The sequence below is a fragment of the Malaya genurostris genome, chromosome 3 (assembly GCF_030247185.1).
Source record: "Malaya genurostris strain Urasoe2022 chromosome 3, Malgen_1.1, whole genome shotgun sequence".
Classification (NCBI taxonomy): domain Eukaryota; kingdom Metazoa; phylum Arthropoda; class Insecta; order Diptera; family Culicidae; genus Malaya; species Malaya genurostris.
In genome coordinates, this window is record NC_080572.1 from 225,252,246 (window position 1) to 225,275,992 (window position 23,747).

At 36.3% G+C, this 23,747-nt stretch overlaps 2 protein-coding genes across 4 annotated transcripts; one reads left to right on the plus strand and one right to left on the minus strand.

Moving 5' to 3' along the window:
* The first annotated feature begins 2,351 nt into the window (after positions 1–2,351).
* Positions 2,352–3,731, plus strand: LOC131436739 (uncharacterized). The gene is made up of 2 exons (XM_058605622.1): positions 2,352–2,478; positions 2,537–3,731. Exon 2 carries the CDS (start codon positions 2,625–2,627, stop codon positions 3,303–3,305), a length of 681 nt encoding a protein of 226 aa, XP_058461605.1. The 5' UTR covers positions 2,352–2,478; positions 2,537–2,624; the 3' UTR covers positions 3,306–3,731.
* LOC131436738 (differentially expressed in FDCP 8 homolog) lies at positions 3,319–21,459 on the minus strand. Of its 3 annotated transcripts, none has more exons than XM_058605619.1 (7): positions 20,905–21,459; positions 8,730–8,933; positions 7,854–8,664; positions 7,620–7,784; positions 4,429–4,473; positions 3,757–4,223; positions 3,319–3,697 (listed from the first exon to the last, which is right to left on the minus strand). In XM_058605619.1, exons 3-7 carry the CDS (start codon positions 8,509–8,511, stop codon positions 3,482–3,484), a joined length of 1,551 nt encoding a protein of 516 aa, XP_058461602.1. In that variant the 5' UTR covers positions 8,512–8,664; positions 8,730–8,933; positions 20,905–21,459; the 3' UTR covers positions 3,319–3,481. The 3 variants fall into 3 exon arrangements, with proteins under 3 accessions (XP_058461602.1, XP_058461603.1, XP_058461604.1); XM_058605620.1 differs by having other exon boundaries at positions 8,726–8,933; XM_058605621.1 differs by lacking the exons at positions 8,730–8,933; positions 20,905–21,459 and having other exon boundaries at positions 7,854–8,710.
* Positions 21,460–23,747: the final 2,288 nt, after the last annotated feature.

Below are 23,747 nucleotides of genomic sequence, written 5' to 3' on the forward strand. Positions count from 1 at the left end.
GGTCTGGTTCTGAAACAGTTGCAATTTTCAACAAAAAGGGGATTTTTTACTCGAGACATTCATTTTGATGTTTCGCTGTGAAATATCCGATCCGCAGTTTGTTTTGTTTACATTTCTCACGACTTCAATATGCAGTAACCAAGGTTATGGGAACTGTTATTCATAGACAATAATTTATCAACTTGTGTTGCCAGTTTCTACATTTTATCAAGCGATTACATTACCAGTTACTGAGAGGTAGTTAAATTTACGATACAGGTTTGATATACGAGTAGCTAGTCGTGTCGTCGGTTAAAGTGTGTGGTATGAAACATGGTTTGTAAACTTTAAAATTTAGTTGTATTGTCCAATCCACGTTTGAATGTATTGGTGTAGACAATACAAACTGATTTTTTCTTGGTTCATAAGTTCAAAACTTATAAAATTCTAAGCTATTTCTCTTCAGTGTAAGCGTTTGCTACCTTTAAATGCTCAAAATCCACTGTATAAAATTGAATCCGTTGTCAACTTGACCGCGGCTGAACATATCTGTGCAAACGTATGTGTAACAGACATCAAACCGCTTTAACCAAACACAGAAACAATGTGTTGATAAGACTTCAATAGCCGACTGCCGAATATTTCAACTGTATAACTTTATCGACAGAAAGGAACACACTTTTATTACTTCAGTGACTAAACGTAACTTTTCATGACAATTCTGTTGAAAATCATAAACCGACAATTCAACCGACGACACGACCAGACACTCCGAATAAAAATTGGAATAATATGTGTTCGTGAGCGATTTACCACCAGTTACCACAGATATAGCGACCCCTTGTTATGTATTGAAAATAGTATTTCCAGCAACATTTTTCTGGTTGCTACAAACGTTACCAAGGAACCTATTTTTCAACACGAATAAACAAAAACAAACTATTCTTCCATTAGAAACTTTTTCGCTTGCCATCGCTAGCAATTCGTGGTAATATTATAAAATAAGTAAGTGATAAACTGTGTTGCATTATCTAGATCGACGGAATCATATATTTCGTTACCTAGGAAGTGATTAACATTATTTTAAAACATGTAGAAATAGTAAAAAACATTTTTTTCTCAGTATGTAGTGCTCTGTACTCGTATCACAAATTCCCAAACAATTAAAAAACTAAAGAAAAAAGCCTTTCCTGTAGGATACGTTTTTCTGAATGCACATACAACAAATAGTACAATGTGCAGGCGGCGACCATGGCAAGACAGGACGATTAAGAATGTTGGAATGTTGGAATTCATGCAGCAGCTCACAGGCTAGTTGAAGATCACGATCAACATCACATGTATATCGCTTCTGAACAAAACGATCTCCGTTCTTTAACTCGTTTACGACGGTTTGGATTGAATTCTCGGATATCTTTAGGTGACCCTGCTCCCTGAACTCAAGCACAGACGTTCTCATTCTTGTTCGGTAGAACGGCGCACTATTAGTAAATGCTCTGCTTCACCAAAAGACGTGAGCGAATAATTCTTGATCGATACGAACAGAATCATTATGGCGACGTAGTTCACGATTCTAAACCTGTCAAACTTTCTACCTTACAATTCTTTGTGATGTTTTTTCATTAAATGCCCTGATAACAAGTGTTTCTTTATGTTTATTGGACGTACTTAGCAATCAATTTTCAATGCATTTTTTTGTTTCGATCATAGCGGTTTGAGTCTCAAGGTTATTCGCTTCTTCGGACCAGAAAAACTTTCTGAGCCTATGTGCAAGGTTGGGAATCACACCCAGGTGGGCTGCATGAAAGGCATTGCCTAACTCATCACGCTACATCCGTCCCCAGTCTTCTGTATTGATTAATAAGCCGTTTCCACGTTTACGCTTGATGATATCTTAATGATGAATTTAACCGAAAAGTTTGATAAAAATCATATTTTTCCACACTAATCGGAAGTGAAAGTAAACAGCGGAACAGTCACTTGATGTTAAGACCTATTGAAAAATTGATTGCTAAGTACGTCCAAGTTCGGTAGTAACCAACCGGTTCGCAGGAATCACATTTTGTTACCGTTTCTAGATTATTTATATGTTGCAATTAAACAACATACGTAGCCATGGATGACTGTTATTTAAAATCAACAGCTTTCAACCTGTGTTGCCAGTTTTAATATCTTTTCAAGCAATTTCGTTTTGACATTACCAGTTACTGAGGGGTAGTTAAATTTGCGATACAGTTTTGATAGACGAGAGGCAGGTCGTGTCGTCGATTCAACCTTTAAGATCGATAGTCGAAACGAGAAAGATGTCTTTGGTTCAGTGTACCACGATTATTGAAAGTTGAGTTAATTCATAGTTTATTCAGTTCAGTGGGCTTATCCAGCTTTGTTGATATTGTTTTGTTTTGGTCTGGAACCTGGATCCTTATCACAGAATGGGAATAAACAAATGTAAACGTGATTAATTCTGACAATAAGTTAATCTTCGTCTGAACATAAATCGTAATTTTTTAAAATTAGATTGGAATTTATTACAGATACTCTAATGCTTTTTTTGTAGCTTGCAGATACCTATGATTTGGGAAGATACTTTTCCCAATTTTGATTCGAATTAATGCTTTCAATAAGAAGCCTAAAAGCCACTTACAATGTCATATGGGTACAAGTGCTTGTTGTGCAAAAATACCAGGCATCGGGATCGAAATTGTCGTTTGTTCAAATTTCCCAGCCGTGGCAGTCCGATGTGGTTACGGTGGTTAGAAGCCTGTGGTCTACAGGAGGCAGATTTCGTGGAAAATTCGCGACTTTGTCATAGGCATTTCCAAAAGAAAGATTTTCTCACACGCCGGCTTACGGGAATGGCCGTACCATCGGTGTTTCCTCTAACCGTACACACGGAACTCTTCGATCAACAGGCGCACGCTGACTTTGTAAGTGGATTATTGGAAGACAAAGCAGATGACCAGCGACAGCTAATTGAAGAGGTTTATCAACTGGATGATATTTCTGTGTCCGAAGCAGATGATTTAATAGAGTATAATGGAAGTATAAGGAACAGCTTACCCTACGACGGGAATGAAGCTGCATTAGAAATTGAGTTATTAGCTTCTTCGAAAGAGAATAATACCGAATCAACCGATGAGGAATCTTCTGTTTCAGAAAGTTGTAATGTGAAAGCTCACGAAAACCTGTCGGAGCAGTTACAAAGAGAACGGGAAAAAGTCGAATTGTTGACTGGAAAACTTTCAGAAAAAGAAAAGGTTATTGAGGAACAGTATGAGATTCTCGAACAGTTGGGAGTTCGGTATGTTATCACAAATGATGAATAGATCTCAGGTTGCGTAAGCGTTTGATACTAACTAGATATATTTTTGTTGTTATCGTGTCGAAATATCGAAAAAGCTTTCACCGCAATAGTGTGTTCAAACAGTTAGTACAAATCGGCCTTTTAAAAATGTATGCACCGGCGTAAAATGATAAAAAAAATGAATGATTACATGCAGGCCTAATTTCCATTAGCGGCATCCAAAAACTCATTTCGCATCTGCTGTTCGCGAAGACGTAAGCGCACGCATTTTTGACATTTCATGTTGTTCCGTAACTGACAGGTTTGATGATTAACTGAAAAGCATTTAGCACATGAAACGACATGGTCATCAAACGGGAACAGAATTTCATCAGAGTTACAATTTTCGCAGATGTAGGCTTTACCTGAGCAGATCTGTTTGGAAATAAATTATAATCAATAAATTTGATATTTATTATTAGTCGTTTACTCACCAAACAATTTCGAATGTGCCCTTCAAATTTACAATATACTTTGCACAAAAAATCCAACAAGTGTCCATTATCTACCTCAACCAAATCCGTCACACTGTATATATCGACTGTTTGCATCAGATGTCTTCGCGCGCCAATTGTAGTTCTGATAAGCTTTAACTCTTCAGCAATCCGACAAACCGTCAAGTACCGCTTCATATGAAGAAGCTTCTGGCGGATTTTTTTAACCTGCATCAATTTGGGCACCAAGGCAAACAGCCGTGGGTTATTCTGCTCCAGATTGATTATGGCTCGCTCACATATCAGACGAATCTGCTGCAGTGAGGCTCGGCAAACCTTGCGCGGCACAAAGTCCCAGTTATTCGTCACTCGAGCGGGGATAACGCTGATGTCGTTCCAGTGGCAGTTCGAGCAATAATAAAAACCGGAGTAATCGCACAGTCGTGGTTGAGGAGAGTTGAGCTTTTCTGTTGAAAAGTGATTGAAGGATTCCTTACTCATTTAACAATTTCTTGTTCGAAATCAGAGGGGTTTATCACCATGGACAGACATTACCGTTACCTAAACTTTACAGGTTATATAAATGTTTTTACTTGAGTTCGACTAACGGCAATGAGTTCGATTCCACAAGAAACAAAGAAATTAACGATTTAAATATGTCAATGTACATACCTGCTTTTAGCTCTACACCGAAACAATTTATTGCTGTTGATGAATCTGTAAGTGAATTCTAAATTAATTTATATGAACTTGTATTGTTAGAATTAAGAAACTGCCTCATTGTTGTTATCTAAAAATGTTCTACGCTTGAATTTTTATATTGTGTCCAGAACTATGTTTCAGGGTTTCAACTATAGAATTTTGGAACGGAATTTTAGATCTGAACCAAAATTTTTAAACTGAATTCAGAACCAGAGTTTAATTCCTGAATTCAGTTCTAGAGTTTCCGCGGTGAACGACCAGAAAGGTTTAAGCGGGGGTAAAATAAATGTTTTAGAAAAAAGTTTCAGAATTTACTACGTGAATTCAGTATCAGGATTTTCATTCCTAAATTCAGTTTCAGAACGCAGAGCCTACTCTTTGGAATTGAAATCAGAGCTTGGATTCTGGAACTAGATTTTGGGAACTGATTTCAGTTCCTTAATTCTGATTCGCATCGATGTCCGAAAAAATCAAATGAAATTTTGTGAATTTTCACCGAACAAGCATTTTCACTCAAGCTTTTGAATACATCGTTGTTTTATATATAAGTGTGTAAATTACAATATCAAAACAGAATGTGTACGTCTATAGTTGTGGTTTGAATTCTTTAATCGTAGTCAATTTTGTGCTGCTAAGTAATTTTATTGCACCTAAAATCAAAGTCTTGGCATTACATTCCTTTTGTGGCATTTGACTTTTACCTTTCCGTTTCAACAGACTTCACAGCCGATTCTTAGTGTTCAGAATCGTTGCATGGCTAGTACTATGGATCCTATTGACAAAAAGAATCCTTTCAGGTCGGGGCTCGAACATACAACAACTGGCTTGTAAGACAAGCGCCCTATGCATTGAACCGCCAACCCAGGACCTGCACCCTGCGCCTACTATCTGCAAATATTTCTTCGCATCGATTTGAATAGAATAGAACCATAAATCAAATAAACATAGATTTCCCAGTGTAATACTAATGTAGTTGAGCAACCCGTGACAGCAAAAGCACCGTCTGGTGGAGAATGGGTGCGTAAATGCTCCTAAAATGCATGCATAAAGTTGCCTGCGCATTTAACAAAACCACAGTAGCTAATGGAAAAAATTACACCCGTTTCTCACTAGAGGTGCTGTTAGTGTCACCGTACAGCCGGAAATCTATGTTTATTTGATTTATGATAGAACCATGTATTTTCAATTGAAGGACCATGTGGTCTTAATCAATAGTGAGCATTGGCTTATTTCGCCGGCTATAAATCTAAGACGCTATGCGGGCTTACGGGTTTCCCCTAACGAAAACTATTCCAATTAATACCTACAATAAACAATTTCCAATTTGTTTTAAAGGCAATTTTATATGACTTCTATCAGAATTGCAAACACGTAAAATCATAGCATGATCACGAATCGCTACGGAAGCGACATCTATCGCTATAATTATATTTGCATACAACCAAATCTTGAACACAAATTTCATGTAAAGTGGCTGCATTTCAAGATCCCGAACACGTTAGCAAAGGACGCCCAATGCGATGAATTCAATTGCATACATTTGGGCTATCGATATAACTTATCCGATGCAAGCCGAATGCAAATTTAAGTGCACAGACTCTATGTTTTCGGCTCGTGTTTTTGATGTTCATCTAATATTTACATGAAAACTTTAAGCTTTGCATTGCGAATAAGGATCAATCGACGGCATTGCTGATAAAATATTGCACATTTCTCGGTTAATTTTTCAAAAGGGCGTATAAGCAAGTGACAGTTTCTCTTTGTTTACTTTCTCTTCTATTAATTACCAAGCGGTTTCCACGTTTATCACTCAACTCTTTGCATGAAATGATACCCGAAAATTTCGACTTTCAAACAGAATAGTGATATCAAAGAAAATCTTTTAATCACATCACATTAATCGAAAGAGAGAGTGATTAAAGAGAAACTGTCACTTGCTTATACGCCCTTTTGAAAATTAACCGAGATTTATGATTGCGCATTATAATTGAAGTTTTGTTACTATTTGATAGAGAAGATCGATCGATAAACTATTCCAAATTTTGATTGTCTTGTTCCATATCATTAGTTCAAACAACCCCAAGGGGTCGCTCTTCGTAGTTTTTTTTTCCACCGAACTCTGTCAATAAAAATATAATTTATATGATAAATTTGAATAATCACCGAGTATGGTGAAAAAAACTGAAGAAATAGTAAATTAATCTTCTAATCACCGAACGTTGATAAATTCAATGAATGTTTCAAGAATGAGCAATTGAAACAGCAATAATTATTCAATCAAATTTTATATAGAGCAGAAAATACCACAGCTTCAAAAACTAGGCGTTTTTATTGAATTCTCATTTAGTTTAAACTTATTGAGCCATTAAAACAATATAGGCTTCTTCCTATAACATAACTCGATATCAGATATAGTACTAGGATAGTAATGATACACAACATATATAAAACACTTCTCAGCAACCAAAAAAATTCTATAATTGAAGCGAACACATTATTGATTGACCTGCGGAGACATTTCAGCCATAAGATAAGTTAGATGCAGATGTCTTGTGTTCGATTCCCGACGTGGAAGGATCCATAGTGTCAATAAGATCGTGGCATTAGTCAAACAGTTATTCGCGTTTAGAATGCGAGTGAAGTGTGTTGAAATAGAAATGTCAAATTTTAAAAAAGAAATATGATACCTAGACTTTCCATTCGGTTCATAATAAACAAGCGAATGAATGTATTACATAAATTGCACTGTTTTTTCACAGTAATGTTTATAAACATACGAAAATTCATTTAATTTTTAATCTACATAAAAGTAAATACTATGACTGCCACTCTATCCATTTGTGTGTACCATTTAGCTTACCGAAGAGTTAAATCATTTACGATAAGTCATTTGAAGAACCTCTTAGGAAAATTTGGTAAAAAAAACACCGTACTCTGCGAAAATGACACTTGACACTTCGGGCAATTTATAGCTAGATTCGTAAACAAATGTCTGATAATTACATAAATTTTATACTTCCCGATTACTACTCTCGAATCTGAATACAATCATAAAAATCCCACAAATTGTGTGATTTCGTGATTTTTGCTTGTGTTCACATGTTAATCACAAAATTTTCTTGCATAAACGAACAGTGTGCTGACCTTTATAAAATACTTACTACAACTTAGTTGTGCTCCACATTCAGCGCACGTGTACCTCTGGAAGGCAAGTCCGATTTCCGGACAGATGCATTCAATCGGTAAATTTCGCTCGGCTGTGACTACGTGAGCGCAGACCCTTATCACATTACGTATGCATTTGTGATGAACCGCATACGAGCAGTCTAGCCGGAAAAGAGATCAATGAACGTAATCAGTTGATGATTTGGTTTTGGTATTAGTAAATAACTTACCGGTACAAATATAAGACGCTTGTACCACACTCCAAATGATTCCCGAACAGTGATCGCAGTATACTTTACATTTGGAATGATTTTGCGCTTGGAAATGATGACCGAGAATTACTTTCATGGCCGACGGAACGGCATCGGGATCGTTGTCCACGTCCTGCAATTCTCTTAGACGATGTCTCAGTTCAATTAGGTGGCGAACAAACCATTTTCGCGCTTCTGCATCGTCAACGCACCGTAATACCATGTCTTTACATTTTTCGATAGCTGACTGTATTTCGGGAATGGTTGCGTCCTGTTCCAGTACTAGTTGCCATTTTTCCTTGATTAGAACGTACGGAATCGCATGAGATCCGGATGTGAGTATGTCATTCCCGAGCAATGTTAGCGAATTTGATGAAACGGTTCCCACCGTAGCTTCGTTTGCTACTATGTCATCTTCTGAATCACTATCAGCTATGTCATGACAATTGGCTGTACCAACATTATCATCAATGATCACCGGTGCATCACTTACATCCATGTTGTTGTTTTTATCACCACTATCAGTATTCACTGTAGGAGACAAATTAGTCTTCTGTCCATCATTCCTTCCGAGGAAACTGTGGACTTCACTTGGCAAGTTCAAGAGGCCGTCTTTCAAGTTTTTCACGGTTTGCATGGTTGTTTTTAGAACACATTCAGAGATTCTATCAATTACAGTCGTGCCAAACGAAACAGTTTCCTACACTGGCAGATAGGATGTATGTTCAAACACAGGCTCCTCCCTTATCATTTACGTTTTCACATCTTTGTTTGGTACACAACGAAAAAACTGAAAAAGAATGAATCAACATATTCCTTACGATCTCTCGTTTAGTGATGCGTTTTCTTACTCACGATTCTCAGCCGTCGAGCACATGGATTTTCATGGCGCTCCGCTCCTCTCTTGGAAGAAAATGAGAACGGGAATCTCCCAGTGGGAAATCAAATGAGGGCAGGAAAATATGCACACTGAATTCATTATTTTCCATCGACCCTAGACATGTGACATGCAATATCGCAAGAAAGGTGTGTATTCGATGAAAATGACAGTAAAAGAACCTGAAATTTTGTGTAAATCTTATTCATAATGTTTTATTAAAGTCTGTCAAGTTTCATAGTCAGTCTTGAAGCGTGCTGAATTACACGTTTACAGAGTGCGAAAAGTTCCAAAACTAAATCAAAGGAGAATGTTCGAAAGAAGATGTTAACGGAATTTGCAAAAAAAAACTCCAGCAGCCGAATTCCAGTGACAGAAGAAATTTATCACAATTTTCTTTAAGAGAAGAAAATCTTAAAATGTCTTTCGCTTCACAAAACTGTTTTTTCTTTCCAACGCGTTCAGCAGCAGAGCTCCAGTCACAAAAATTTTTGGAAGAAAAGATGATTGCAAAGTATTTTTGCCTATTTTCTCAATTTGGAAATGGAAATTTGTTGACGCTTGAGAAAAAAACAGAAAATCAGTTTTTCTTCAACGTTTGTGCGAAAACAAATTCTGAAAGACAATTTTTTTAGTGAGAAAATTCAGCAACATTTTGAAAAAATAGGAGCAACGGAGACATTATTGGTGCAATATTATTTGAAAGAAAGTAGTACCGCCGGCATGAGAAAATTAAGCTGTTTAGTCGTAGTCGATTTTTGAGGTATAATAGCAATCCGTTTGATGTATCGGACGGCCACTCTCGGTTCTCGGAAGCTATTGCAAATATCCAAAGGCTTAACCAAAAAGTTTATTACCTTGCTGGATCAACACCCCAATGCGATTTTTCGAAAAAATTAAAAAAAACTACAATAAAACTGGTCAATTTACAAGTTTTAACAGCGTTAAGATATCTCGGCTCAGGAAATATACTAGTAGGGCTATTGTACCAATAGTCGTCTCAGTAGAGTCGCCATATTATTTTGTTTTTGACTTTCAATCAACGAATTGTGATAAAATAGTATACAATATCTTTGCTTCGGTACTTAGAAGCACCTATTTTCATCTTAAACATCAAATTTCACTTCAAGTAATGGTTTTCGTATATGGGATGACTACTGGAGCTGAGACAATTGCTGGTTAACTGTAATGTTCGCAAGAAAATATATTATAGATATACCTAATCCAGAAAATTTACATATTTTACGGTTTTGTTTACAAACACCCCTTTCAAACAATCTTTTTTTCGTAGGTATTCGAATTCCTAATTGTAATGAGGAGAAAATCTTAACATGTTTTTCTCTTTATCAGGTTGTCTTTGCTTCACAAAGAATTCCGAACAATCGACGAGAAGAAAAATAAAATTGATTTCAAGCAAAGAGAAAATGTGATTCTCTGATTTTCCGCGAGATGTCTTGAATAGTTTCCTCTACTTCAGTGAAAATGAACCACTTATCCACAATAAAAGCAATACAAATAAACCTTGAATACTCATCCATTAACCGGACGGAAGGAAAACATAACTAATGCGGCTTCGGAAAATGTACCTGAGGTAAATGTGCCTAGTTTTCGGTAGACCCGGCAAACGGAGAGAACTTGTATTAAACCAGACCCTGTCAGCTTGGAGCGAAATCATTTTTCGGTTCAGCAACGCCATCGCACGGCATCACATTCAATATATCATGTCAATTGTACTGGTGTGCAGTGCTGTTATTTTGGCTCGCACGAACTTGACATTTCTCTTCCCTACTTCTATGTACGAGATTCGATGCGGACTCGCCTGAGGGCGCCATGCTCACAAAAAAAGGATGTTGCTAATGATTTGTTCGGGAAATGTAAGAGCTGCATATCTTGTTAATATGATGTCTTTGATTAAACCTAAACCTCTAACAAGATAAAACACTTTTCAGCCAAACATTTAGGCATTCGCAACAGCATATCAAAGTATTCTGAACGGTTTGGTAATATCCCTCGAAAATCGATGGTAGCAAAGCAGCTTAATTTTCTCTTGCTGGCATTACCACTTTTTCTTTTTCTGATAGTATTACACAAACAATGCTCCTATGTGATAACTATTCAATAGTTTAACTGAACTGTTCTTCAGTATTTATTTCGCCAAAACGTCGAAGAGAAAATTAGGTTATTTTTCTGTCTCCAGTGTTAAAAATTTTGTTCTTGAACATTTTTTTTTCAAGTGTCAAAAAATTTCTTCTTGAACTTGATGATTTTCTTTCCTTTCAAAAAATTTTGTGACCGGAATTCGGCTGCAGATCTGGTGATTGGTGGATGTGATCCAATAACCACTCCCGTCATCGCCTCCGAAAGAATCAATAATGCGATTTGGTCTATTCTAGCATTCTGCCACTACGCTCGAAGTATGTTCGAGTGGTATCAAATCAACGGAGCCAATTTTGTGAGAAGATATTGTAATTTTCACTGTCTGTTAGAAAATATTGCGATGCAAAAGGATAGCGACAAAATACCGCAAAGATAGCGAAACTGTCATTCGCATCGATTCAACCCCTTCGAGACCACGAGCCAGAAAAAATATGTTTTTAAATTGACCGTTACAACGACAAATTTTTATTAGCAGAATAATTGATAAGTAAACTTCAATCACAATGAATTCATTTTGATAATGCCTATGTGATCTGTCATCGGTTAGAACTGGCACGGATTTTTTTAGGCGTGTTGTTAACTACTACAAAAAAATGTAGATCGTCCACTCCAAAAAGTTGGTCGTCTTTGACAGATATATATTTGTTGCTGCTTTCAATGAACAAAGAAATAACACTTGTCGCTAAGGAATATTACCAGTTGAAACTGCAATTGACCTCAATCGATTAATTTTTCTTGTGGCTCTAATGCTAGTTAATTTCAATACAACAGACAGCGAAAGGGTTAAAATAACTGTCCAATATTCTGGCAGAGATGCCAGGTCAAGTTGTGGGCGTCCGCGTACTAAAAATGCTTCTATGCGAGCCCAAAAATTTAAAATTATGACGAGAAAACCAAACAAAAACCATACAGTAATAGCAAAAGTCATTAAATTGGACGTTTGTTTATAAAAACTTATAAAATCGGCAAAAAAAACCTGTTTAATTGCAAGGTCTGAAAACAGACGAAATTGCAAATTTTCATACCAATCTGCAAACCTGGCATCCATGGTCTGACGCTCATTATTTCGCTATTCTGTGACGATTCCGTCGCATTCTATGTCCAGCTGAAAACCACTATATGAATTCACCCAACTCAACACAAATTCATTCAGGTAATTTCAAAGACAGAACTTCGCAAACATTAAATATGGATAGAGTGAAAAAAGTGCGAGCATTCGGGGTGGAAGACGAATATGAGTAAAACTCGATAGTCCCACGACAAAAGGGCCTAACTGCAAATGAGAGCCTCTCTTTGTTTACTTTCTCTCTTAATTATTACGGACCCATTATAGCAAATTCTCTAAAGTTTCCAATATAAATCAAAAGCTTGTAGTTTTCCCTTGAAAGTTTTGTGAAGAGTAAAGCGTCAAATATAAAATCAGTTCGGTAAATCGTGAAAGAAAAAGTAAACAATGAGAAACTGTCATTTGCAGTTACGCCCTTTTGTCATGGAACGGTCGAACTAATCTTGTAAATCGTTACTCTGTAGTAATATTCCATCGGTTTACTTATGAAGAGTGAATATGTCTATCATTTTATTTTAAATACCCCCTTAATTGTCATGGATTTAAGAATTTATGTTAGGTTTTACGAGATGACGTAAATGATTTCGTGACGAATAAATAAAGTTCATGTTTAACATGTAGCGCTGGTTTGTTTACATTTCCAATAACACGTGTTCACATTAGAATGAACATTCAAATAAACCACCGTTTGCTGTCATGTTAATTCAGCGAATTTTGTTCGTGTAAAACCTAAGATATTCACTCAGAACAAGACGAATCATTCAGAACTGCAATACAGTGTGTAAGAATTTAGAGTGGTTGGAGAGAAACCCTAAGCGTTCTTGAAATTTTGAGGATGAGATACGGAATCAGACCATTTCTTGGATTTTTTCATAATAATTTCGACGATTTTCTCAATAATTAACATTTAATTAAAAAATGCTTAGAGTCGAAGAACTATTATATAATTACTTGTAGAATCCATTGGCCCGGTCGCGAGTCCTAAGCTCTATCAATGTAGTTGGTATCTGTAAAATCATAAAAATGTATCTGTAAAATCATCAAAATGCAGTAATGAAACTTCAGAATATTAGTTTCTGAATCATATTTCAATGATCAATAATTATGGATTTTGCAAGCAAATGCGTATGGGTGTCGGGCTCGACAATTTTTTTCTAAACAAAATTTGCATTCGTGTGCAAACGCGGTGCACATTTTTATAAAATTCGCTGCTAAATTCATCTTGTTGGCAGATCTTGTTAGTTAGTGAATAGATAAAACTACTTTGGGACTACTAGTCCCCGGTTTCCGCTTCCGAAAGCACCGATAATAGTAAAGAAAAGCTCCAAAAACGGAACGTACTTCGCTTTATCAGCAAAGGTTAAGCCGATTCTCACGAATCATGATTCAAATTAAAGCTCACATTGTCTTCAAATATACTGTGCAATTTCATCCTGATCCAACTTCCGGTTCCGAAATTATAGAAGGATGACATTCAAATCATCATTCAAAATGATGATGCAAACCTGGTACGCGTCGGTACGAGCGGCTTTGCTCCGGTCGCAGCGTGCTGTGTTCAATTTCGTATAGCGTGCAGGTTTGCTACATTTAAATCTATATTTTTCAGATGAAAAAATTGTGAACTTCAAATTCTTTTATTTAATTTGTACCTACTTGTTAGCGTTATTAAAATATCATGATAACGATGCTTTTCTATAAAAGTACACTTATTGCCTTTCTCATTTAGAAAGTTTATGCAATTACTTGAAAAATTGACTAGTGAAAATTTGCCCAGAGGGCAAAGTGTTCTATATCATTCGTGTGTGACTATGATGTCACTCATAAAATTAAAAATCTCGTAGTTCCATATTGAATTCCACACCGTCATTCAGGGCGACGATGCAAAAGAAGGTAAAATTCTTCTAGATTTCTCTTAAAACTGATGCAATTTGTAGGCTATATTAGTCACTTACTAAACGACCGACTTCGGCTATTCTGGTTCCAAGTTCCCGGTTTCAGAAGTACTCCCTCAATTTTCTCAGAGATAATTTCATCGATTTACACAAACAGGCTCAAATAAAAGTTCCTATAGTCTCATAGGTTGCTGTTTAATTTCATCCCGGTCCGACTTCCGGCTCCAGAACTATAGGATTAAAGTGTGTTTAATCATTTAGTGCTACGATGCAAAATAAAGAAAAATTCTGATTAACTTGACATAACTGTTTATAAATTGAAAAGATTATGTTAGTTTATACGCAAAGGAAGTTTCTTATTTTATTCAAGATTGCAAAAAAGATCTTCACAGAATCTTCTAGTGATATTTTAGAAAATATCAGTAATATGAGAAAGGCATCATTACACCACAAGGCGGATTAAAACAGGTTTTTTTTTTCAAACTAACACTGCATGCCTGTACAATACTTCTACTTCACGTACGTCGTTTATGCTTGAGAAAACCGAAACTGACCCAGGGTAGTTCCATCAAACAAACATTTTTCCCGAAACTGTGTTGACTTAGCAACGGGGGTTTGAGAAAACCTGATATAAAAACCAGGATCGAAACTGACTCGATTTTCAGTTCAACAACGTTAAAACTAGGTTCGACACTAGCTTCAAACAAACAGTTTGACAGCAGTTAGGGTGGAAACTGGGTTAGGTTTGGTATCAAGCGGAAACGGCAGTAAAATAACAACACATTTTCTATCTATATGAAGGTATCACCTAATTTTCACACTATTTTTGCAAGAGAAAAAACAACAACAAATCGATCCAGCAAACTGAACGAATATTTCGTGTAGTATGTCCTTCAACAAACGTTTAACGATCAACAAAACATAATCGCTTGCTGAGTGAGACATACCTTAATTCGGCGATTTCAACCACAACTCCCAATTGCAGATAACACATTTGTTAGCATTTTTGCAGGGTATCCAATCGTTGATGTCATCCGTTTGGAAGCATGACTGTCTTTCGAACATGGAAGAATCCGATCCTTTACTTTGAACAAATTTTTTCCCTTTCATTTCCTTTAAGTAACTGCATTCTTCAACTGCGAATTTGGCATGCTCCTTCCACGCATCGTCGCTAGATTCCCAGCCGGCTAGCATCAAACCGCAATAGAAGCACCGAATGGTAGATTTACGTCCATGGACGGCAAAAAATCCTGCCTCGGTCAATTGGCGCTTGTCGGAATTTAGCCAGTCGTCAGAGCTGAACGATTTCAAACGATCCAAAGGGTTGCCATATTCCGGATGTTTTGGTGAATACGAGAATGGCTCTGTTGGTGTTTCTGAGTCTGCGAACGAACAAGCATCCTTTACGACATTTGTCATGTTGAGGTAATTTCGTACTGCGAGGGCGTTCTATGAATTACACTCTTTTTAAGTAATCTTTGTTCGTTGTTATCGTTTAATTCATGTGATTATATTAAGCTTAAAAGATAAGAAGAATGTTGGTATCATCGCTCCGAAGTTCTGCGAAGAACTATTACACATTTTTCGTAATAAATTTGTCGCCATACTAAATCTTAAAACCGAAGGTTAAACCGTCATATTACTTCTTAAGGCCGAAGCTTAAAGGCTAAAACGCACATGGTCGATGCCGCCGATCTTTTTTTTTTTCGCTTTTTGGTTATGATTGAGATGCCGGCGTGCGCATGTATTGGTACGCCGGACCCGAAACGATTACTACGGTGCGAAAAGCTCGGTGAGGAATATCGTTGCCAAAGATATGAATTTTATGTCGGATCCGGCATACCTAGTACAGTGTTCTCGAAACCGAAAATCTCGGTAAATGCAAATTTTCTGTCAAAGGAAAAATACCGAGAACATCGGTTGTTTTCATGTTTGCCGAGTACTCGGCTGTTCATCAAGATATTTTCTGCTTTGTTTCTGTTGATCAGAATTTTTCTGTCAATGGTCTGCGAATGGTTGTAAAACTGAAAATTTAAGCTGAATGAAATTCAATGAAGATAGCCGACTAAAGGTTCCAGGGGTTTTTTCCCTGTGACTGATAATGCTTCGACTTCTAATTATCATCAATTATTGATATAAGCAAATTCAAGCAAGTTGGTCTTCAGATCATATTTGCTCATTTGCTTAATTGTGTTGGACCTATAGAAACTATTTTCTAGTCGACCATACCTAGCAATCCGTAGCCCCGGAACAGGAACTCGGATCTAGATTTCAACAAGGCGATACACGTATTTTTTTTACATTAAATATTTATTGTTTCTCTTTGGTTACATTTCTGTATGATGTTACATGTCAAGTGATGTAGTAATGTTACTTTCCATCTTTTAATTTACAGTAATTTACTAGTTAATAATTTTTGATTAAACTTCTTTTTAACAGTTTAACTGAGAGACAGTTTGATTTATAGGCGATACACGTAACAACACACACATCGTTCGTTCAGAATTAACTGAACGAATTCTTAATTAACAATTTTCGCTGCTTTCGTTACTTGCGCTAATTGGAACATATCGAACGTCCTTTTTGGTACGGAAAATTTTGCACGCACTCAAATCGCACCATTGCACAGTAGTTCAAAAGCACAATTTCACGCTCTTAATTGATAACTCATAGGATCGTGGTTTTTGAGGTACAGTATCTTCATCAAAGTTGCTCAGAATGATAGACGCCATCTTTTGGAAAATTTTATTTATGTGATTAATCCCCCTAAAAGTGAGATAAACATTTTATTTTAGCTCAGGGCCAACATAGGGGCTAAGTTACTTCGACAAAGTTGTTCAGAAAGTTATTTCAAATAAATTTGCTGAAGGTACTATTCCCATAACTTGAGTGTAATTCAAGATATAATGTATTTTCTGAAAAGGGTGTCCTAAAACCAGTTTTTGTAAGAACACATATATATATTTTCAATTAATATGAGTTTTTCATATTATACAAAGTTTTTTACCTTTAAAAACTACACAACTTTCTCGAACATACTATGCTGCTATTATTTCAGTTTAATGAAATAGAGCAATTTTTCATGTTTTTTTAAATGAAATTCTAACTTGTCTATTATCAAAAGGCGCAGGAAGGTGCAGATGAGACTACCTACATATTGAACTACTTCAAAAGAGCTTTCATACCGTGGTTGAATTACTCGTCTGCGATCATCTGCAGGCGAGATATGTTCTTTTCAAATATCCTTGTCCTTGACATTCGCAATGATAAGGTTTATTGTATATCAGATCAGATTTCAGTATATATTCATTACTATGGTACTTGCCACAAAATATTATTTTTTTGTGCATATTGAAGTCTATAAATTGAATAGCTTAGTAACTGTTTTGTCACGACTTTAAAAAAAAGCAATCATCAAATCGAATTAAATTATGTCATATTCTGGTAGAGAAAAGTATGATCAAAACTCATTTTTTAGTTATTTGTATTTACTTTATGATAACTGACAATGTTCTTAACCAGCTAAAAGACTCTTAGCATCGTTCGACAGATTCTTCTTGGACTGTTTTGGCCATTCACGAATATTTGTAACCAAAGGATCCAATGAAACTAATTACCAATTCATGGGATCCCGATTCGTAAGTGATCTGGATTGCTCGCGTGTATAATATTCTCGAAATCTGTATAAAAGAAACTTTTTAATCATTATGAACAGTACAATATAGCAAGCGTTTATCGATCTCCACTTTAATTGATGAATAGAGAATATTTGTCCGCAGAGCTTTTCTATAGAAAAAAACTTACCAAAAAATGACATAACGTAATTCGACATGATAATTGCCTCTTTTCAAAGTCGTGGCTTCTTATCTCACTTTTAAAAAACGTCGGACAGTTACTTTAAAAAAACCGTCTGTAATTGTTACAAAACTTTTGTATTTGTAGATTTTGATTTCCATAAAAAACCTTCTATTGTGAGAGTTTCCATGTTAACGAATATATACTGAAATCTGATCTGATATACAATAAACCTTATCATTGCGAATGTCAAGGACAAGGATATTTGAAAAGAACATATCTCGCCTGCAGACGATCGCAGACGAGTAACTCAACCACGGTATGAAAGCTCTTTTGAAGTAGTTTAATATGTAAGTAATCTCATCTGCACCTTCCTGCGCCTTTTGATAATAGACAAGTTAGAATTTCATTTAAAAAAACATGAAAAATTGCTCTATTTCATTAAACTGAAATGATAGCAGCATAGTATGTTCGAGAAAGTTGTGTAGTTTTTAAAGATAAAAAACTTTGTATAATATGAAAAACTCATATTAATTGAAAATATATATGTTTTCTTACAAAAACTGGTTTTAGAACACCCTTTTCAGAAAATACATTATATCTTGAATTACACTCAAGTTATGGGAATAGTACCTTCAGCAAACTTGTTTGAAATAACTTTCTGCACAACTTTGTCGAAGTAACTTAGCCCCTATGTTGGCCCTGAGCTAAAATAAAAATTTTTTTCTCACTTCTAGGGGGATTAATCACATAAATAAAATTTTCCAAAAGATGGCGTCTATCATTCTGAGCAACTTTGATGAAGATACTGTACCTCAAAAACCACGATCCTATGAGTTATCAATTAAGAGCGTGAAATTGCGCTTTTGAACCACTGTGCATTGGCGATTCTGGGAATTGATATGAATCGTTTACGTTTTCCATGTTAAGTTACTGTCAAACTGCGAAGGTGTTCCTAGAAGCACACCTATTTTAAGCAATCTTTGTTCGTTGTTATCGTTTCTTTTTCAAGTTGATTAGATTAACCTAACTGTTTAATGCTGGCTCAAAGGATAAGGACATCGCTTCGGAGTTTTGCGTCTTAGTAAAAAAAACTACAGGGTTGTGTACGAGACACGACCGATCATAATGAAACTAAAAACGAGTCGATTTATTCTGACTTTTGACAGCAAAACTAACGGTGGATAATGTCAGCAACAATAGTGAAGGGTCGACGTGGATACACAAGTAGAAAAATTCATGCACGCAAATGGAGCATCGCAATTCACTTAAATTTACAATTCAAAACATGTAACGATAAGTCATATCATTAACTTTACAGATAATTTTTCTGAAATTTACATCGATACAGACACAAACATTATTTTTACATGTTAATAGATGTAATACTATGTTATCATTGAAGAAATTTTGGCATTCTTGAATTTACGTCAAGCCTGAATTTATTTTTTTCTTAGAGTACTATTGCCTACTACCACATGCTAATGGAACTTGGAGATGCAGTCACAGTTAGCAACTAAAGGGTAACATATTATACACTACCAATATTGGGCTCAAAGCTAATGTGACATTTATGAATATTAACAAGCCGACAAATCTTGACCGTAGATATTTGAAACAGTATCGATAAACATCATTCACGTCCACTCAACCTGCCGGTTGACGTGCTCTGATTGACATGTTCAAACATCAGTCAATTCAATCCAATTTATTATAGGTACTTATTGTAAATAACGGATGACCAGATGAATATTTTGGTTCATAAGACTATATCAATTTCTAACCTTTTAATTACATGATGATTATTTTTTGGATCAATAATAGTAGATAAAGGCTTACAGTGAAAGATAGTTCATTGTGTTTAACCATGTTCAATGAAAAATAAGTATCTAAGATTATATTCATAACATAACTTTGAACTGAATACATTTGCGAGCCACCGTTTCGCTCGTAAATGGAGATTCCAGTATGCATACGATCCGTCGACAAACCAGTCCATTTTTCGGTGTACAGTATTAAAGTAATGCTTTCGAATCAAGCTAAATATGGTAAATCCATCAAAAAATCACCGCTTCAAATTAGGTCCGAAAAGACTATCGCCGATAGTTTTAAATTTGCCTGCTAGTTACCGTAGAATCAACAGCTGATCGATATTCAATATACTCAAGGTGTGCAGCAGACGGAAAATGGTATCCACACACAGCACCAAAGCAAGTATCCAGAGAGCGAATGGATGTAGCTCAATTTTGTCATCCACTCACTAAACAAGCTACCTGTTTCGTTTACAGACAATCACCGACTAAAATTTAAATGGTAAAATGGCATATGTTAATAGATTACCATTTGTGCGTAGGTTCATACGATGCAGAAGGGAGCGATACTTTTTCTTGCATGATGCATGAAACCCTCCCTACAACTATCGAAGTAGAATTGCTACTAAAGAAAATTCGAGGTGTAAACTACGATCGAAACCGTCAGCCGTGCGAGAGAAATCAAACGGATGACATCATGATGGCATGCTGTGATTGGCTCGTGAAAACATAGGTCGATTCGAACCAATTTATCAATAGTATGCATTTGAAATACTGAAACGAAGTTGCCATACATGTTTAATCAATCAATCCATCAACAATTGGTTGAATTATTATCGTTCAAAATTATGAGAGAAAAAGGTTACGCGGCTACTTTTGAATCTTGTAATTTACACCCGGTATAGCGTAGAGCATGGATTTTTTAATTTAAAAAAGTAGTACACCGACTGAAGCTTAGGCCACTCTAAATTACTCTTCCATCCCCACATATAACAATTAGTCACGAATTTGAAATTAATCAAAATTTATTTTTTGCATATTTCTTGTTAGTCAAAATTTTCCGGCGAATGATCTTCAATTATGAAACTCCTTCTGCCTAATTTAGTAAAAAATAATCCATCCTTCTCACAGAGTTTTCGATGCGTGAACCCCTAAATGCATACAGTTGCTTTTTGACAACATACCAGTTTTCGTGAATTAAAACTGCAACAAATAAATTGTTCTAACAATATTGTATTTCTTGGTGTTGTTACCATTTTGGTCGATGTGCAGAGTATAAATAATTTATGTAAAGAACAGCTTTTTTATATTTTGCATATGTAAGTGTTAAAGTGCTGTCTCAAGTTTCATTTTTATTCATATAGTGAACCAAATATACAGAATTTGGAGTTAATTAATCGTAACAATCTGATACAAAAATTGTTATACTTACAATGTGAGTGTCTTTCTACAATTTGAAACATTTTCATTTTCCTCGATTGACTCAGTCCAGTGAAATAGCATACAGTCACTTTTCAATCTGTTGATGTCAAATACTGTTCCCAATTGCAGATAACACACGTATTAGTCATGTTACATGGTATCCATTCGTTGTTGTCGTCCGTACGAAAACATGACTGACTTTCGAAGGCAGAAGAATCCAATCCTTTACTTTCGACAAATTTTATTCCTTTCATTGCTTCTAAATAATCGCATCCCCCAATAATGAATTTAGCGTGATCTTTCCATGCATCGTCGCTGGATTTCCAGCCGGCTAGTCTCAGACCGCAGGAGAAGCACTGAACGGTAGATTTACGACCGGAAACGGCAAAAAATCCTGCCCTGGCCAATTGACGCCTGCAAGAATTCAGCCAATCAGCGGTTTTGAACGATTTCAACCGCACTGATATTTTGCAATATTCGAGAAAACGAATTCTGCACTCAGGTCGTTCTGATGGTATATCCATGTCTCTGAACGGACGAGAATCACTGATGACTTGTGCCATGTTGGTTGGGTTACTAAAAGACTGCAAAAGTGATTATAGAAGTTTCTCACAAAGCAATCGCTGTCTTTGTTTTTCGTTATCATTTATCTGATAACATTAGACGTCAGAGCTCAGTAAAAACCATTCAAGCGAAGAGGTTGTGTTTCGATTATACTGCACCTGAGCTAACTTTTGCAGGCTGCTGGTGGTAATATCCAAGGCAATATTCGGAGCGTTTCCCGCCTGGAAAGCTTGCAACGAAGGCCATCCCGTTCATACGCACAGAGGTGTAGTGACACAGAGGTGCGAGCGCATAGAAGTGACGAGTCACAGAGGTGCCATCGCATAAAGGTGTGATGACGAAGGGGTGCAAAGGCACAGAGGTGCTAAAGCAACCCAGTGCTGATCTACCAGGTACCAGAATTTGTACGCTGCGTAGGATCGGAAGAGACGACATATATCGTGAGTGTAGCACTGCAAGGATCACATTTGATCAGTGTTGGCATTATCATTCTCAAAATATCAAAAATCAGTTATTATCGCCGATAATAATTGTTGGTGATTATCACTTACAAAATCATCGCCGAACATCATGAAGAAAATCATTTGATATTCTGAGAATGATATTAGAAAACGATTATCACTTAATATCGGTGTGCGAAATTTTCAAAACATCAAATATCACCGCTGAGTATGGGGGAAATCATCACCCGTTCAATCTCACTTTAGCGATGTTTCGTAAACTCACACATGATTATCATTCAAAAGCATTATCACGATTATCACCCATGCGCGATTTTCACTACCACATGGTGATATTCCGTGAGGTGAGTGTGGTATTGAAAATCAATTTCAACCAAATCTTAACATGCAGTATGATTATTTTTGGAACGGGTGGTGTCGAAAATCATTGTCTGAAGTTATTTGAAATTGATGATAGTGAATTTCGGTTCGTAAAATTTTATCAAAACCCATGCAATATTGGTATTTTTGGAATGGGTATGATGAGTAGATGTTGATTATCGATGTCTGGAGTTATTTTGAAATCCAACATGGCGGCTCTCGGTTCATGAAAATTCAACTAAACCCATGCAATATGGGTATTTTTGGAACGGGTATGATGAGTAGGTGTTGAATATTGGTGTCTGGAGTCATTTTGAAATCCAAGATGGCGGCTCTCGGTTCATGAAAATTCAACGAAACCCATGCAATATGGGTGTTTTTAGAACGGGTATGATGAGTAGGTGTTGAATATTGATGTCTGGAGTCATTTTGAAATCCAACATGGCGGCTCTCGGTTCATGAAAATTCAACTAAACCCATGCAATATGGGTATTTTTGGAACGGGTATGATGAGTAGATGTTGAATATTGATGTCTGGAGTCATTTTGAAATCCAAGATGGCGGCTTTCGGTTCATGAAAATTCATCTAAACCCATGCAATATGGGTATTTTTGGAACGGGTATGATGAGTAGATGTTGAATATTGATGTCTGGAGTCATTTTGAAATCCAACATGGCGGCTCTCGGTTCATGAAAATTCAACTAAACCCATGCAATATGGGTATTTTTGGAACGGGTATGATGAGTAGATGTTGAATATTGATGTCTGGAGTCATTTTGAAATCCAAGATGGCGGCTTTCGGTTCATGAAAATTCATCTAAACCCATGCAATATGGGTATTTTTGGAACGGGTATGATGAGTAGGTGTTGAATATTGATGTCTGGAGTCATTTTGAAATCCAACATGGCGGCTCTCGGTTCATGAAAATTCAACTAAACCCATGCAATATGGGTATTTTTGGAACGGGTATGATGAGTAGATGTTGAATATTGATGTCTGGAGTCATTTTGAAATCCAACATGGCGGCTCTCGGTTCATGAAAATTCAACTAAACCCATGCAATATGGGTATTTTTGGAACGGGTATGATGAGTAGGTGTTGAATATTGATGTCTGGAGTCATTTTGAAATCCAACATGGTGGCTCTCGGTCCATGAAAATTCAACTAAACCCATGCAATATGGGTATTTTTGGAACGGATATGATGAGTAGATGTTGAATATTGGTATCTGAAGTCATTTTGAAATAGAAGATGGCGGCTCTTGGTTCATGAAAATTCATCTGAAACCATGCAATATGGGTATTTTTGGAACGGGTATGATGAGTAGATGTTGAATATTGGTGTCTGAAGTGATTTTGAAATCCAACATGGTGGTTCTCGGTTCATGAAAATTCAACTAAACCCATGCAATATGGGTATTTTTGGAACGGGTATGATGAGTAGATGTTGAATATTGATGTCTGGAG

What these genes read in the sequence shown, in the direction of transcription:
- LOC131436738 (XM_058605619.1), bottom strand. Translation starts at nt 8,511, where the DNA reads ATGCAAACCGTGAAAAACTTGAAAGACGGCCTCTTGAACTTGCCAAGT. An exon ending in AGCGTCTTATATTTGTACCG is followed by an intron (nt 7,785 to 7,853) that starts GTAAGTTATTTA and finishes TTTTCCGGCTAG; the next exon opens with ACTGCTCGTATGCGGTTCAT. An exon ending in TGGAGCACAACTAAGTTGTA is followed by an intron (nt 4,474 to 7,619) that starts GTAAGTATTTTA and finishes ATTCACTTACAG; the next exon opens with ATTCATCAACAGCAATAAAT.
- LOC131436739 (XM_058605622.1), top strand. Translation starts at nt 2,625, where the DNA reads ATGTCATATGGGTACAAGTGCTTGTTGTGCAAAAATACCAGGCATCGG.